General features: G+C 47.1%; 1 protein-coding gene across 1 annotated transcript in view; it reads right to left on the reverse strand.

Annotated features, from left to right (window-relative positions):
- Window positions 1–13,234, reverse strand: part of lrp2a (low density lipoprotein receptor-related protein 2a) — a 210,335-nt gene extending 197,101 nt beyond the window's left edge. Inside the window, exons 1-5 of the mRNA XM_078404632.1 lie at window positions 13,214–13,234; window positions 12,919–13,087; window positions 9,246–9,362; window positions 3,419–3,529; window positions 1,041–1,154 (exon numbers count right to left, since the gene is read on the reverse strand). Of these exons, the coding sequence (XP_078260758.1) occupies window positions 1,041–1,154; window positions 3,419–3,529; window positions 9,246–9,362; window positions 12,919–13,087; window positions 13,214–13,234 (532 nt within the window). The remainder of the gene's footprint in view (window positions 1–1,040; window positions 1,155–3,418; window positions 3,530–9,245; window positions 9,363–12,918; window positions 13,088–13,213) is intronic.
- Window positions 13,235–14,761: the final 1,527 nt, after the last annotated feature.

The raw sequence follows: 14,761 nt of genomic DNA on the forward strand, positions 1-14,761 counted from the left end.
AGTAATAAAAGATTCATAGAACATAGAACAGTACAGCACAGGTACAGGCCCTTCGTCCCACAATGACTGTGTCGAACACCATGCCAAGTTAGACCAATCTCACCTGCCTGCAGGTGATCCATACCCCTCCATTCCCTGCATATCCATGTGCCTAACTAAAACTGGAAATAACGGTCCCAATCCAAAATGTCACCTATCCGTGTCCTCCAGACATGTGTTGGAACGAACTGCGGAAGCTGGTTTAAACCGAAGATAGACACAAAAAGCTGGAGTAACTCAGCGGGTAAGACAGCACCTCTGGAGAAAATGAATTGGTGACGTTTCGGGTCGAGAACTTTCTTCAGACTGAGAGTCAGGGGAAAGCGAAACGAGAAATATAAACGGTGATGTAGAGAGATATAGAACAAATGAATGAAAGATATGCAAAATAGTAACGATGATAAAGGAAACAAGTCTGTTTGCTGTGTGCTAGGTGAAAACGCGTTGCAGACAATGAGACTTAACAAGACAACTTTGAAGCTGGTATGACTTGGATGGGGGAGGGATGGAGAGAGAGGGAATGCAAGGGTTTCTTGAAGTTAGAAAAATCAATATTGATACCACTGGGTTATAAGCTGCCCAAGCGAAATATGAGATGCTGTTCCTCCAATTTACGTTTGGCCTCACTCTGATAATGGAGGTGGCCCAGGACAGAAAAGTCAGTGTGGGAATGTGTGGGGGAATTAAAATGTTTGGCAATCGGGAGATCAGGTAAGGTTTAGGCGGACTGAGCGAAGATGTTCAAAGAAATGATCGCCGAGCCTGCCCTTGGTCTCGCCGATATATAGGAGTCCACACCTGGAGCAGCGGATACAGTAGGTGAGGTTGGAGGAGGTGCAAGTGAACCTCTGCCTCACCTGCCCTACCTGCTCCAGAGATGTTGCCTGCCTCGCTGAGTTACTCCGGCACGTAGTGTCTACCTTGATGAAATCTCTCTCCTGACTGACGTCAAGCACTTTTACAGATTGAAGTAGCTTTTGGGAAATGATGAGACTAGTTACCGCATGTCCGCTCGTCGCTTTGATCGCCGCAGTCATCGTCATGGTCACATACAAATAGTCGTGGAATACATTCCTCGTTGGCACACTGATAGTACCCACTGCTGCATCTGTGAGCTGTGCAGGTCAGAAGAGAAGAAAATGAACACAAGGTTTACATTACAATCATTCAATAGACAATAGACAATAGGTGCAGGAGGAGGCCATTTGGCCCTTCGAGCCAGCACCGCCATTCAATGTGATCATGGCTGATCATTCTCAATCAGTACCCCGTTCCTGCCTTCTCCCCATACCCCCTGACTCCGCTATCATTAAGAGCTCTATTTAGCTCTCTCTTGAATGTATTCAGAGAATTGGCCTCCACTGCCTTCTGAGGCAGAGAATTCCACAGATTCACAACTCTCTGACTGAAAACGTTTTTCCTCATCTCAGTTCTAAATGGCCTACCCCTTATTCTTAAACTATGGCCCCTTGTTCTGGACTCCCCCAACATTGGGAACATGTTTCCTGCCTCTAACGTGTCCAACCCCTTAATAATCTTATACGTTTCGATAAGATCTCTTCTCATCCTTCTAAACTCCAGTGTAAACAAGCCTAGTCGCTCCAGTCTTTCAACATATGACAGTCCCGCCATTCCGGGAATTAACCTAGTAAACCTACGCTGCACGCCCTCGATCAGCCGAGAAGGTTGTTGGATGCAACCTTCCCCCCATTGACGAACTGTACACTGCAAGGGCCAGGAAGCGAGCGGGCAAGATCATCTCTGACCTCTCTCACCATGGCCACAAACTCTTTGAAGCACTTCCCTCTGGAAGGCGACTCCGGACTGTCAAAGCAGCCACAGCCAGAAATAAAAACAGCTTTTTTCCGCGAGTAGATTTAGATGTTTTAGATTTAGAGATACAGCGCGGAAACAGGCCCTTCGGCCCACCGAGTCCGCGCCGCCCAGTGATCCCCGCACATTAACACTATCCTACACACACTAGGGACAATTTTTACATTTACCCAGTCAATTAACCAACATACCTGTATGTCTTTGGAGTGTGGAAGGAAACCGAAGATCTCGGAGAAAACCCACGCAGGTCACGAGGAGAACATACAAACTCCGTACAGACGGCGCCCGTAGTCAGGATCGAACCTGTCTCCGGCGCTGCATTCGCTGTAAGGCAGCAACTCTACCGCTGCGCCACCGTGCCGCCCTCAATAGTAGCTCTACTCAACAACCAAAAGTATGTAGCCTCCTTTTGCTCTAGTTTATTTCATTCACATGTTTAAACTATAATGTTTTATTCTTAATGTTTTAATGGTTTATGTTTTATTCTTAATTGTTTACTGTATGTTCACGTTCTTACTTGTGAGCGGAGTACCAAGGCACATTCCTTGTATGTGTACATACTTGGCCAATAAACTTATTCAATTCAATTCAATTCAATTCAATTCAATTCATTCCTTTCTGACCACTAAGTCAGGAGTTAGGGTTTGGAGGGAGAAATGGATCCGTCATGATTGAATGGCGGAGTAGACTTGATGGGCCGAATGGCCTAATTCTGCTCCTATCTCTTATGAACTGATGATTTTGTATTGTAAGTTATGCACGTTTTTTCTTGGCTTGTTAGTTAAATGCAGCACCTAGACGGTCAAATGAAGGCACAAGATAATGCAGATGCTGGAATCTGGTGCAAAAAACAAAGCACTGGAGGAAATCAGGGGGTCAGGCGGCATGAGTGGATGGTACAACGCTACGAACGCCATGAGCTAGGGTAGTTTTTTCCTCATCTCAGTCCTAAATGGCCTACCCCTTATTCTTAAACTGTGACCCCTGGTTCTGGACTCCCCAACATCGGGAACATTGTTCCTGCATCTAGCCTGTCACATTCTCTGCCACAGAAGGCAGTGGAGGCCAATTCACTGGATGAATTTAAAAGAGAGTTAGATAGAGCTCTAGGGACTAGCGGAATCAAGGGATATGGGGAGAAGGCAGGCACGGGTTACTGATTGTGGATGATCAGCCATGATCACAATGAATGGCGATGCTGGCTCAAAGCTAGCTGGAAGGGCCAAATGGCCTCCTCCTGCACCTATTTTCTATGTTTTCTGTTTTTCTGTCCAATCCCTTAAGAATGTTATATGTTTCTATTAGATCACCTCTCATCCTTCTAAATTCCAGTGAATACAAGCCCAGTCGACCCATTCTTTGTTTTGGATTCGGTAATATAGGATCTAAACATAGAAACATAGAAAATAGGTGCAGGAGGAGGCCATTCGGCCCTTTGAGCCAGCACCGCCATTCATTATTATGATCATGGCTGATCATCCTCAATCAGTAACCTGTGCCTGCCTTCTCCCCATATCCCCATAAACATGAGGAAAACAGAACCTACTGCAATTGCTCTCGTCCGATCCGTCCCTGCAGCTCAGCCTTCCATCACAATGCTGGCTGGAGTTGTAACATGCTCCATTTGCACACTCCATTTGTACGCAAGGGGGGTAATCTACAGGAAGAGATGGCAAGGAAAATAAATGTCATGTTAAAATTATCGTTGATTTCTAAATTTAGAGTCATTGAGAGTTACAGCGGAGATACGGGGCCTTTTGCTCAACTCATCCGCACCGACCAAGATGCCCCATTTATGCCAGTCTCATTTGCCTGCATGTGGCCCAAATCCCTTTAAATCTTTCCTATCCAAATCTCAGTCCAGATGTCTTTTAACTGGTATCAGAGTCATAGAGTTGCACGACATGGAAACAGGCCCTTCGACCCACCTTGTTCACACCAACCAAGTTGGCATATTGCAGTAATCCTATTGCCCTGTACTTGGAAACATAGGCTGCTAAACCTTTCCTATTCATATATCTGTTCAAGTGTCTTTTAAAAGTCAAATTGTATGCACTTCTGTTGCTTCCTCTGGCAGCTCAGTCCAGATACGGACTACCCTCTGAGTGAAAAACTTCTCCCTGAAGTCCCTCTTAAATCTCTCCCTTCACTTTGTCCATGCCCCTCATGATCTTGTGCACCTCAATAAGGTCACCCCTCAGCCTCCTGCATCCCAAAGAAAAAGTCCCAGCCTGTCCAACCTCTCCAATACCTCAAGCCCACAAACCCAGGTATATCCTGATGGCAGACACAAAATGCTGGAGTAACGCAGCGGGACAGGCAGCATCTCTGGAGAGAAGGAATGGGTGACTTTTCGGGTCGAGATGATGAAACTCCTGCACATTTTCCAACTTAATGGCATCCTGCCTATAACAGGGTGACCAGAACTCTACACAGTACTCCTAGTGTGTTCATGTCCCATCTAAACGACTCCCACCTGCCTGCGTTTGGCTCATATCCCTCTAAACCTATCTTATCCATGTACATGTCTAAATGTTTCATAAACGTTGCGATAGTATCTGCCTCAACTACCTGCTCTGGCTGCTCATTCCATACACCCACCACACTTTGTGTAAAAAAGTTACTCCTCGGGTTCCTGTTAAATCTTTCCCCTTAAACCAATGTCCTCTGGTTCTCGATTCTCCTACTCTGGGCAAGGGACTCTACGTGGTTACCCAATCTATTCCTCTCGTGTTTTTGTACACTTCCATGTGATCACTCCTCATCCTCCTGCGCTCCAAGGAATAAAGTCCTCGCCTGCTCAATCTCTCCCTGTAGCTCAGGCCTTCGAGTCCTGGCAACATCCTCGTAAATCTTCTCTGCATCCTTTCCAGCTTGACAACATCGTTCCTATAACATGGTGCCCAAGACGGAACACAATGTTCTAAACGTGACTTCACCAACGTCTTATGTAACTGCAACATGTCCTCCCAACGTCTATACTCAACAGGTAGACACAAAATGCTGGAGTGCCACAGCGGGCCAGGCAGCATCTTGGGAGAGAAGGAATGGGTGACGTTTCGGGTCGAGACCCTTCTTCAGACTGAACACTCTGACTGATGAAGGCCAACGTGCGTTTTATCAATTTATAAATTTGTATTTCAGCTCATAAGCTTTTTGTGCCATATGCAATCATTAATAGGTTCCCCTAAGCAACTAATGTAAAAATCTATTCTACAATATCATCGTTGCAAAGGTAGAATAATAGTCTAAGCGAAATGTTTTCAATCCCATTCCCACAAATAAATGTAACGATCCATTGTAATGAGTGGCAATCAAACTGTTAGCTGTAACTGTTGGAGGAATGTTTTGCCAGGTACAGTACATGGTACAATGAGGCTTTCTGGGAATGATTATATAATGGAGGTTTGTTCCCCCCCCAGGCCGCTGATGTTCGTTATCCACGATCGCATCTGTTTACCTTGGCTCTGGACACTCTCAAACTTAGCTGAGCATGAAATCTCAATCGAAGGCTGAACCACACAGGTTCACCGCGCTCCTGCTAATTGAGTTAATGGATGTAACCATGCACTTCATGCAGGAGTAGGTGTAGAACATTCACCTCGTTAAATGACTCCAAATGATGGCATCAGCAGTGATGTGTACACAATCACACATAGAACGGCAGTGTTCTTTCTTGTTAGCAAACCCGGGTCAACTGTTCCACTGTGTGACCGCGATAGTCTCACTAAACGCAGCAATCAATTCAATGCAGTCACTGAACTGCATGGCAACCTCTGCCCCTATCTACTCAAGTGATAGGTGGATACAGTGCCCTCCACAATGTTTGGCACAAAGACCCATCATTTATTTATTCTCCACACTTCGAGATTTGTAATAGAAAAAATCACATGTGGTTAAAGTGCACATTGTCAGATTTCAATAAAGGCCAATTTTATACATTTTGGTTTCACCATGTAGAAATTACAGCAGTGTTTATACAGAGTCCCCCCATTTCAGGGCACCATAATGTTTCAAACACAGCATTGTCATGTAAATGAAAGTAGTCATGTTTAGTATTTTGTTGCATATCCTTTGCATGCAATGACTGCTTGAAGTCTGTGATTCATGGACATCACCAGTTGCTGGGTGTCTTCTCTGGTGATGCTCTGCCAGGCCTGGATTGCAGCCATCTTTATCTTATGCTTGTTTTGGAGGCTAGTCCCCTTCAGTTTTCTCTTCAGCATATAACAGGCATGCTCAATTGGGTTCAGATTGGGTGGTTGACTTGGCCACTCAAGAATTGACCATTTTTTAGCTTTGAAAAACTCCTTTGGTGCTTCAGCAGTATGTTTGGGATCATTGTCTTACTGTAGAATGAACCGCCAGCCAATGAGTTTTGAGGATTTGTTTGAACTTGAGCAGATAGGATGTGTCTATACACTTCAGAATTCATTATGCTACTACCATCAGCAGTTGTATCATCAATGAAGATAAGTGAGCCAGTACCTTCAGCAGCCATACATGCCCAGGCCATAACACCCCCACCACCGTGTTTCACAGATGAGGTGGTATGCTTTGGATCTTGGGCAGTTCCTTCTCTCCTCCATACTTTGCTCTTATCATCACTCTGATATAAGTTAATCTTCGTCTCACCTTTTTCCAGAACTGTGGTTGCTCTTTTAAGTACTTCTTGGCAAACTGTAACCTGGCCATCCTATATTTGCGGCTAACCAGTGGTTTGCATCTTGCAGTGTGGAATCTGTATTTCTGTTCATGAAGTCTTCTGCGGACAGTGGTCATTGACAAATCCACCCCTGACTCCTGAAGAGTGTTTCTGATCTGACAGACAGGTGTTTGGGGATTTTTCGTTATCATGGAGAGAATTCTTCTGTCATCAGCTGTGGAGGTCTTCCTTGGCCTGCCAGTCCCTTTGCGATCAGTAAGCTCACCAGTGTTCTCTTTCTTCTTAATGATGTTCCAACCAGTTGATTTTGGTAAGCCTAAGGTTTGGCTGATGTCTCCAACAATTTTATTCTTGTTTCTCAGTCTCATAATGGCTTCTTTGACTTTCATTGGCACAACTTTGGTCCTCATGTTGATAAACAGCAATAAAGGTTTCCAAAGGTGATGGAAAGACTGGAGGAAAGATGAGGTGCTGAGAGCTCTCTTATACCTGCATTACGGAGGCATTTAAACACACCTGAGCAATTACAAACGCCTGTGAAGCCATGTGTCCCAAACATTATGGTGCCCTGAAATGTGGGAACTATGTATAAACACAGCTGTAATTTCTACATGGTGAAACCAAAATGTATAAAAATACCCTTTGATAAAATCTGACAATGTGCACTTTAACCACATGTGATTTTTATCTATTGCAAATTTCAAATTGTGGAGTACAGAGGCAAATAAATAAATGATGGGTCTTTCTCCTAATCATTATGGAGGGCACGGTGCATGTGAGGGAGGGTGGATGATGGGCAGATGGGTGGAGTAAATGACAAAAGCTAGAGGTGAAAAGGGTGAGTTTAGTTGCCATGTTTACAGAGGTCCAGTGAAAAGATTTTGTTGCATTCCAACCAGTCAGCGGAAAGTCTATACATGACTGTACAATCAAGCCGTCCACAGTGTACAGATACATGATAAAGGGAATCATTTTAATGCAAGACAAAGCCCACTAAAGTCCAATGAAAGATAGTCCAGGGGGTCTCCAAGGAGGTAGATAGTAGCTCAGCACTAGGATGGTTCAGTTGCCCGATAACAGCTGGGAAGAAACTATCCCTGAATCTGGAGGTGTGCGTTTTCACACTTCTGTACCTCCTGCGTGATGGGAGAGGGGAGAAGAGGGAGTGGCTCGTTCTTGATCAAGCTGCTGGCCTTGCCGAGGCGGCGTGAAGTGTAGATGGAGTCGAAGGAAGGAAGGTTGGTTTGTGTGATGGCCTGGGATATATCCACAACTCTCTTGAAATGTAAAACTGAGGGGCAAGATATAGGGGGAATGGGATGGGGTGGGGAAAGAGGGTGGGGGAATAAAGGGAGCTGGGGATCTTGGAATAGGGAGAGTGGGAGGTGAGTGGGAGTGGAAAGGGAAAGGGAAAGGGTTGGTGGGAGAAATGGATGGGTGCTGGAAGTGGGGAAGGGATGGGGTGGGAGGGGCAGGGGGTATTGCTTGAAATTGGAAGATTTGATGTTCATACCGCTGGGGTGTAAGCTCCCCAAGCGGAATATGAGGTGCTGTTCCTTCAGTTTGGCAATGGAGGAGGCCCAGGACGGAAAAGTCAATGTGGGAATAGGAAGGGAAGTTGGCAGCTGGGAAATCCAGCAGGCCTTGGCGGACCAAGTGCAAGTGTTGAGTGAAACGGTCGCCGAGTCTACGTACGGTCTCGCCGATGTACAGGAGCCCACATCGGGCACACTGGCTGCAGTAGATGAGGTTAGAGAAGGTGCAAGTCAACCTCTGCCTCATCTGGCGGGGTCCCTGGATGGAGGCGAGGGAGGAGGTATAAGGACAGGAGCATTACCGCAACACGGCTGAGAAACGAGGCTACGAGGATGTTGCCAGGACTCGAAGGTCCGAGTTACAGGACTGAGAGGTTGAGCAGGCTGGAATTCTGTTCCTTGGAGTACAGGAGGATGAGGTGATCTGATAGAGCCGTATAAAATCATGAGGGAAATAGATCGGGTGGACGCACATAGTCCCTGCCCAGAGTAGGGGAATCAAGAACCAGGGGACATAGGTTTAAGGTGAACAGCAAAAGATTTGTGTAAGAAAATAACTGCAGATGCGGGTACAAATCGAAGTTATTTATTCACAAAATGCTGGAGTAATTCAGCAGGTCAGGCAGCATCTCAGGAGAGAAGGAATGGGTGACGTTTTGGGTCGAGACCCTTCTTCAGACTGATGTCAGGGGGGCGGGACAAAGGAAGGATATAGGTGGAGACAGGAAGACAGCGGGAGATCTGGGAAGGGGGAGGGGAAGAGAGGGACAGGGGAACTATCTAAAGTTGGAGAAGTCAATGTTCATACCACTGGGCTGCAAGCAAAAGATTTAATAGGAATCTGAGGGGTAACTTTTTCACAAAAAGGGTGGTTGGTGTAGGGAACGAGCTCCTGGAGGAGGTAGTTGAGGCAGGGGCAATTGCAATGTTTAAGAAACGATTCGACAGGTACATGGACAGCACGGGTTTGGAGGGATATGCACCAAATGCAGGCAGCTGGGACTAGTGTAGATGGCACATGTTGGTCCGTGTGGGAAATTGAGCCGAAGGGCCTGTTTCCGTCCTCGATGACTCGATGGCTCTATGGGAGGCGTTACATCTCCTGAGGTTGCTGGGGGAAGTATCTGGGGAGGGGGTTGCTTGTTGGGTGGGGAGGGAACTCAGGGACTTACGGCATCCTGTTTCATCAATTCCATCATTGCAGTCATTTACGTGGTCACACTTGTATTCTTTTGGGATACATTCACCATTGGTGCAGGTAATCTGTTGACCGGAGCAAATCTTCAACGCTGCACAGAAAGAAAAGAATTCATGTCAACAAAACCTGACCTTGCACTCTTAACGGACTGGTCATCATTACGTCACACCAGAGCCCCTTATCAAATGGTGGCGCAGCGGTAGAGTTGCTGCCTTACAGCGAATGCAGCGCCGGAGACTCAGGTTTGATCCTGACTACTGGCGCCGTCTGTACGGAGTTTGAACGTTCTCCCCGTGACCTGCGTGGGTTTTCTCCGAGGTCTTCGGTTTCCCCCCACACTCCGAAGACGTACAGGTATGTAGGTTAATTGACTGGGTAAAATGTAAAAATTGTCCCTAGTGTGTGTGGGATTGTGTTAATGTGCGGGGATCGCTGGGCGGCGCGGACTCGGTGGGCCGAAGGGCCTGTTTCCGCGCTGTATCTCTAAATCTAAAAAATCTAAAATCTCGAATGATAAAACAATTAAAGGCACATCCTTGGGCTACATGGAAAGGCAGGTGTAGTGGGCATTAAAGTCACTCCAGCCTGTGTGCAGTGGTTCACTTCACACAGACCTGGACCTTCAGTATGACAATTCACTGAAGATGGACACAAAGTGTTGGAGTAACTCAGCGGGTCAGGCAGCATCTCTGGAGAAAAGGAATAGGTGGCGTTTCAGGTCGGGACGCTCCTTCCTTCATCTGAAGAAGGGTTTCGACACGGAACGTGAGACCGAAGAAGGGTCTCGACCCGAAACGTCACCCATTCCCATTTCTCCGGAGATGCTGTCTGACCCGCTGAGTTACTCCAGCATTTAGTTCTATTCCCGGTTGAAACCAACATCTGCAGTCCCATCCTGCTCCCTGGACCATTCACGGTACAGAAACAGCGCGATGAAATATGTCGGGCACAAGAAAATGCAGATACGGGTTTATCAAAAAAAAGACACAAAGTACTAGAGTAAGGCAGTGGGTCAGGCAGCATCTCTGGAGAACACGATGAGTAACAGATCACATTCCTGACCACTCCACTCAACCCTTGTTTAGCAGACACAAAGAAGCAATTAAAAAGCAAGTCATATTTATGAACAGTTTTGTTCCATCAGTAAATCCCCTGTATATAAGTTAAAAATCAACATGTGGTAAAAATGAAACCTATTATTAAAATAATATATCATACACCACAATATTTAAGAATTAGAAAATCTAGTGTTTCACTTCTTCAAGGTGCTGGTACACCTTCCTCATCGAGCCACAGAGTCACACAGCACGGAAACCTGCTCCTGGACCCAACTTGCCCACGCCGACCAAACATGTCCCATCTATACTCGTCCCACCTGCCTGCATTTGGCCCATATCCCTCTAAACCTATCCTATCCATGTTCTAGCCCAAATGTTGTCACAGTACCTGCCTCAATTGCATCCTCCAGCAGCTCGTTCCATAGACCCACCACCCCTTTGTGTAAAAGAGGTGCCCCATAGGTTCCTATTCCCATCCACGTTAAGCCTATGTTCTCTGGTTCTTGATTCTCCTACTCTGGGTAAAAGACTCATTCACCCGATCTATTCCTCTCCTGATCTCATACACCTCTATATGATCTCCCCTCATCCTCCAGTGCCCCAAGTAATGAAGTGCTAGCCTGCTCAACCTCTCCCTACAGTCCCTACGGTCTTCGAGTCCTGGCAACATCCTTGTAAATCTTCTCTGCACCCCTCCCTGCCTTTCTAACAGCAGGGTGACCAAAACTGAACGCAATACTCCAAATGTGGCCTCATCCAATGCCTTGTACAACTTCCCTGTCACAAGGCAAGCACAGACACCGACACTCCAGCACTTTGTGCCTTGCTCAAGTAACATACCTGCCTCTCTAGAGAGGCACAAAATGCTGGAGTAACTCAGCGGGACAGGCAGCATCTGCGGATAGATGGAATGGATGACGTTTCGGGTCGAGATCCTTCTTCAGACCCAGCCTGCCCCGCTGAGTTACTCCAGCATTTTGTATCTATCCTCAGTGTAAACTAGCATCTGCAGTTCCTTCCTACACACTGGACGATTGACTGGACAGAAACAGTGCGATAAAATATGTAGGGAACAAGAAACTGCAGGCACTGGATCCACTACAGATACTGGATGAGTTCCCTGATCACCTGGGCAAGCAGCCGGAACCTGCTCACGGCTAACACAGTTTTAAATCGGGATTCTAGGACCGTCGATGCAATGTTAAGATTAAGCTGACCAATTGTAAGATAATAGGTCTGCCTGTCAATATGAACGCTGCATCCTATGTTCATGAACTTGCATGGATTTCAGGACTGATCCTGGGGACATCACAAACAGTTATAGAAAGTGCATGTCGAAGGAAAGACACAAAGTGCTGGGGTACCTCAGCAGGTCAAGCAGCATCCATGGAGAAAATGGATAGGTGATGTTTCAGGTCGGGACACATATTCCATCTGAAGATCATTCCCAACCCAAAACGTCACCTATCCATGTTCTCCAGAGATGCTGCCTGACCCACTGAGTTACTCCAGCACTCTGTGAAACGTCACCTATCCATGTTCTCCAGAGATGCTGCCTGACCCGCTGAGTTACTCCAGCACTCTGTGAAACGTCACTTATCCATGTTCTCCAGAGATGCTGCCTGACCCGCTGAGTTACTCCAGCACTTTGCGCTCTTTCCTTGATAACGAGCATCTGTGGTTCCTTGTTTCTACGTAAGGCACAGATCATTCATTCCGAATTTCATTCAGAAAACTTGGATGAGTGGATCACGTTAGTCTCGAATATGTGTAGGAAGGAACTGCAGATGCTGGTTTACACTGAAGGTAGCCACAAAATGCTGGAGTAACTCAGCGGGACTGGCAGCATTTTGGGAGGAATTCAAGAGTCAAGAGTGAAGAGTCAAGTGTGTTTTATTGTCATACTAGACCAAGTGGACCCGTTGGGCCCAAACCTCTCCTGCGTTGGTGCAGCACCCTCTCCTCTCTCCTCCCCTCTCCCCCCTCTCCCTCCCCTTTCCCCTCCCTCCTCCCCCCTCCCCTCCCCCCTCCCTCCCCTTCCCCTCCCTCTCCCGCCCCTCAACCTTCCTTATCCTCCCTCCACCCCCTTCCTCCCCCCTCCCCCCTCCTTCCCTGGGAGATAGATTTAAACTTTAAAATGTGAATAACTTCAAACATATAACACCGATTTCAATGAAACTTCTTCCATTAGCACCAAAGGGACGACGGTGAGTAAGGTGGGCCTAACATTATCGCAGTATCGTGTACTGTTTTGGCTGTAGTTCAGGAACAAACAAACAAACAAACAAACGAGAGTTTTAGTATATAGATGTCCCAGACAGAACAATTGCATTCCTAATTCCATTTCTTAACTGCACCAGTTCTTAATTCCAGAAAGTCTGATGTACGTGAGTTTGACGTTAATTTGTTTCATTGGGTTGTTTAAATTAATACTGATTAGCTAATTAATTTATTGCATCGTATGGGAGTCGCATTCCCAATCTCGTTGTACCCCTGTACGATGACAATAAAGGTATATTGTATTGTATTGTGTTGTATTATCCTGATGTCCTCCATTTTGGACGGGTTGTAATAAGAGGCTGGACTCACGGCAATGCTGGTGCTCGTCAGATCCGTCATCACAATCCTCTTCATCGTCACACACCCAGCTGGGAGGGATACACTCGCCATCTCCCGCGCACTGGAACTCGTCCGCTCCACAGGTCGGGGAAGCTGAAAGCAAACGAAAGCCACGTTGATGCGGAGAAAGCAAAAGGCACTGTTGAAACAATAGACAATAGACAATAGACAATAGGTGCAGGAGTAGGCCATTCAGCCCTTCGAGCCAGCACCGCCATTCAATGCGATCATGGCTGATCACTCTCAATCAGTACCCCGTTCCTGCCTTCCGAGTAAAATCTAACATCTTCAAAAACAGGGTCGTGCAGTGGCAGATTCTCTGGCTCGGGACTGGGGAGGGCTGAAGAACCAACCTGCCCCCCCCCCCCCCCCCCCCCCCCGCCTTCTACATTCTTCCGCACGGTGGCGCAGCAATAAAGTCGCTGCCTTACAGCGCTTTCAGCGCCGGAGACCCGGGTTCAATCCCGACTACGGGTGCTGTCTGTAACGGGTGTGTACGTTCTCCCCATGACCTGCGAGATCTTCGGTTTCCTCCCACACTCCAAAGACGTACAGGTATGTAAGTCAATTGGCTTGGTATCAATGTAAACTGTCCCGAGTGTGGGTAGATTTTTTTTTTAGATTTAGATTTAGTGATACAGCGCGGAAACAGGCCCTTCGGCCCATCGGGTCCGTGCCGCCCAGCGATCCCCGCACATTAACACTATCCTACACCCACTAGGGGACAATTTTTACATTTTACCCAGTCAATTAACCTACATACCTGTACGTCTTTGGAGAGTGGGAGGTAACCGAAGATCTCGGAGAAAACCCACGCAGGTCACGGGGAGAAAGTACAAACTCCGTACAGACGGCGCCCGTAGTCAGGATCGAACCTGAGTCTCAGGGGCTGCATTCGCTGTAAGGCAGCAACTCTACCGCTGCGCCACCGTGCCGCAACGGGTAGTGCTAATGTGCGGGGATTGTTGGTCGGTGCGGACTCGGTGGGCTGAAGGGCCTGTTACCGCTCTCTAAATTAAACTAAACGTTAAAAATTCCTTCCTCTGGCTTCACAATTAGCAACTCTTCAATAAGTTCATAAGTTCATAAGTTCTAGGAGCAGAATTAGTCCATTCTGCCCATCGAGTATATCCCGCCATTTAATCATGGCCGATCTATCTTTCCCTCTCCACTCCATTCCCTTGCCCCTGCCTCGTAACCCCTGACACCCGTACTAATCAAGAATCTATCAATGTCCGCCTTAAAAATACCCACTGACATGGCCTCCACAGTTTTCTGTGGCAATGAATTACACGGATTCACCACCCGCTGACTAAAGAAATTGCTCCTCATCTCCTTCCTGAAGGTACGCCCTTTTATTCGGTGGCTCTGACCTCTGGTCCGAGACTCTCCCACCCAGTGGAATCATCCTCTCCACATCCACTCTATCAATCAGTCTGTCTCAGGCCTCCTGCTTTAACCTCTGGCCTTTGTCCAACCATCTGCCCATCAAAACCCCCCTCGCCTGCATCCCCCTATGGCTTTCCACACTTTGTCCTGGCCCTTCCTCTCTTCCATCTTCCTTCCTCACCCCCACATAATCAATCCGAAGAAGGGTCCCGACCCGAAACGTCACTGATCCACGTTCTCCAGAGGTGGCGCCTTAGACTTCAATGCCAAAGTAATTCCAATGCTTTTCTGGACACTTCTGAAATGAATAAGTGGTGAGAGAGCACCCGGATTCAAACAGGGGACCTCTTGATCTGAGGTGAAATGCTCTACCACAGAACGATAGCCGGGAGACCGTGACTCCGACAGCAACGTCCAAACACAC

The sequence above is a fragment of the Rhinoraja longicauda genome, chromosome 8 (genome assembly GCF_053455715.1).
Source record: "Rhinoraja longicauda isolate Sanriku21f chromosome 8, sRhiLon1.1, whole genome shotgun sequence".
Taxonomy (NCBI): Eukaryota; Metazoa; Chordata; class Chondrichthyes; order Rajiformes; family Arhynchobatidae; genus Rhinoraja; species Rhinoraja longicauda.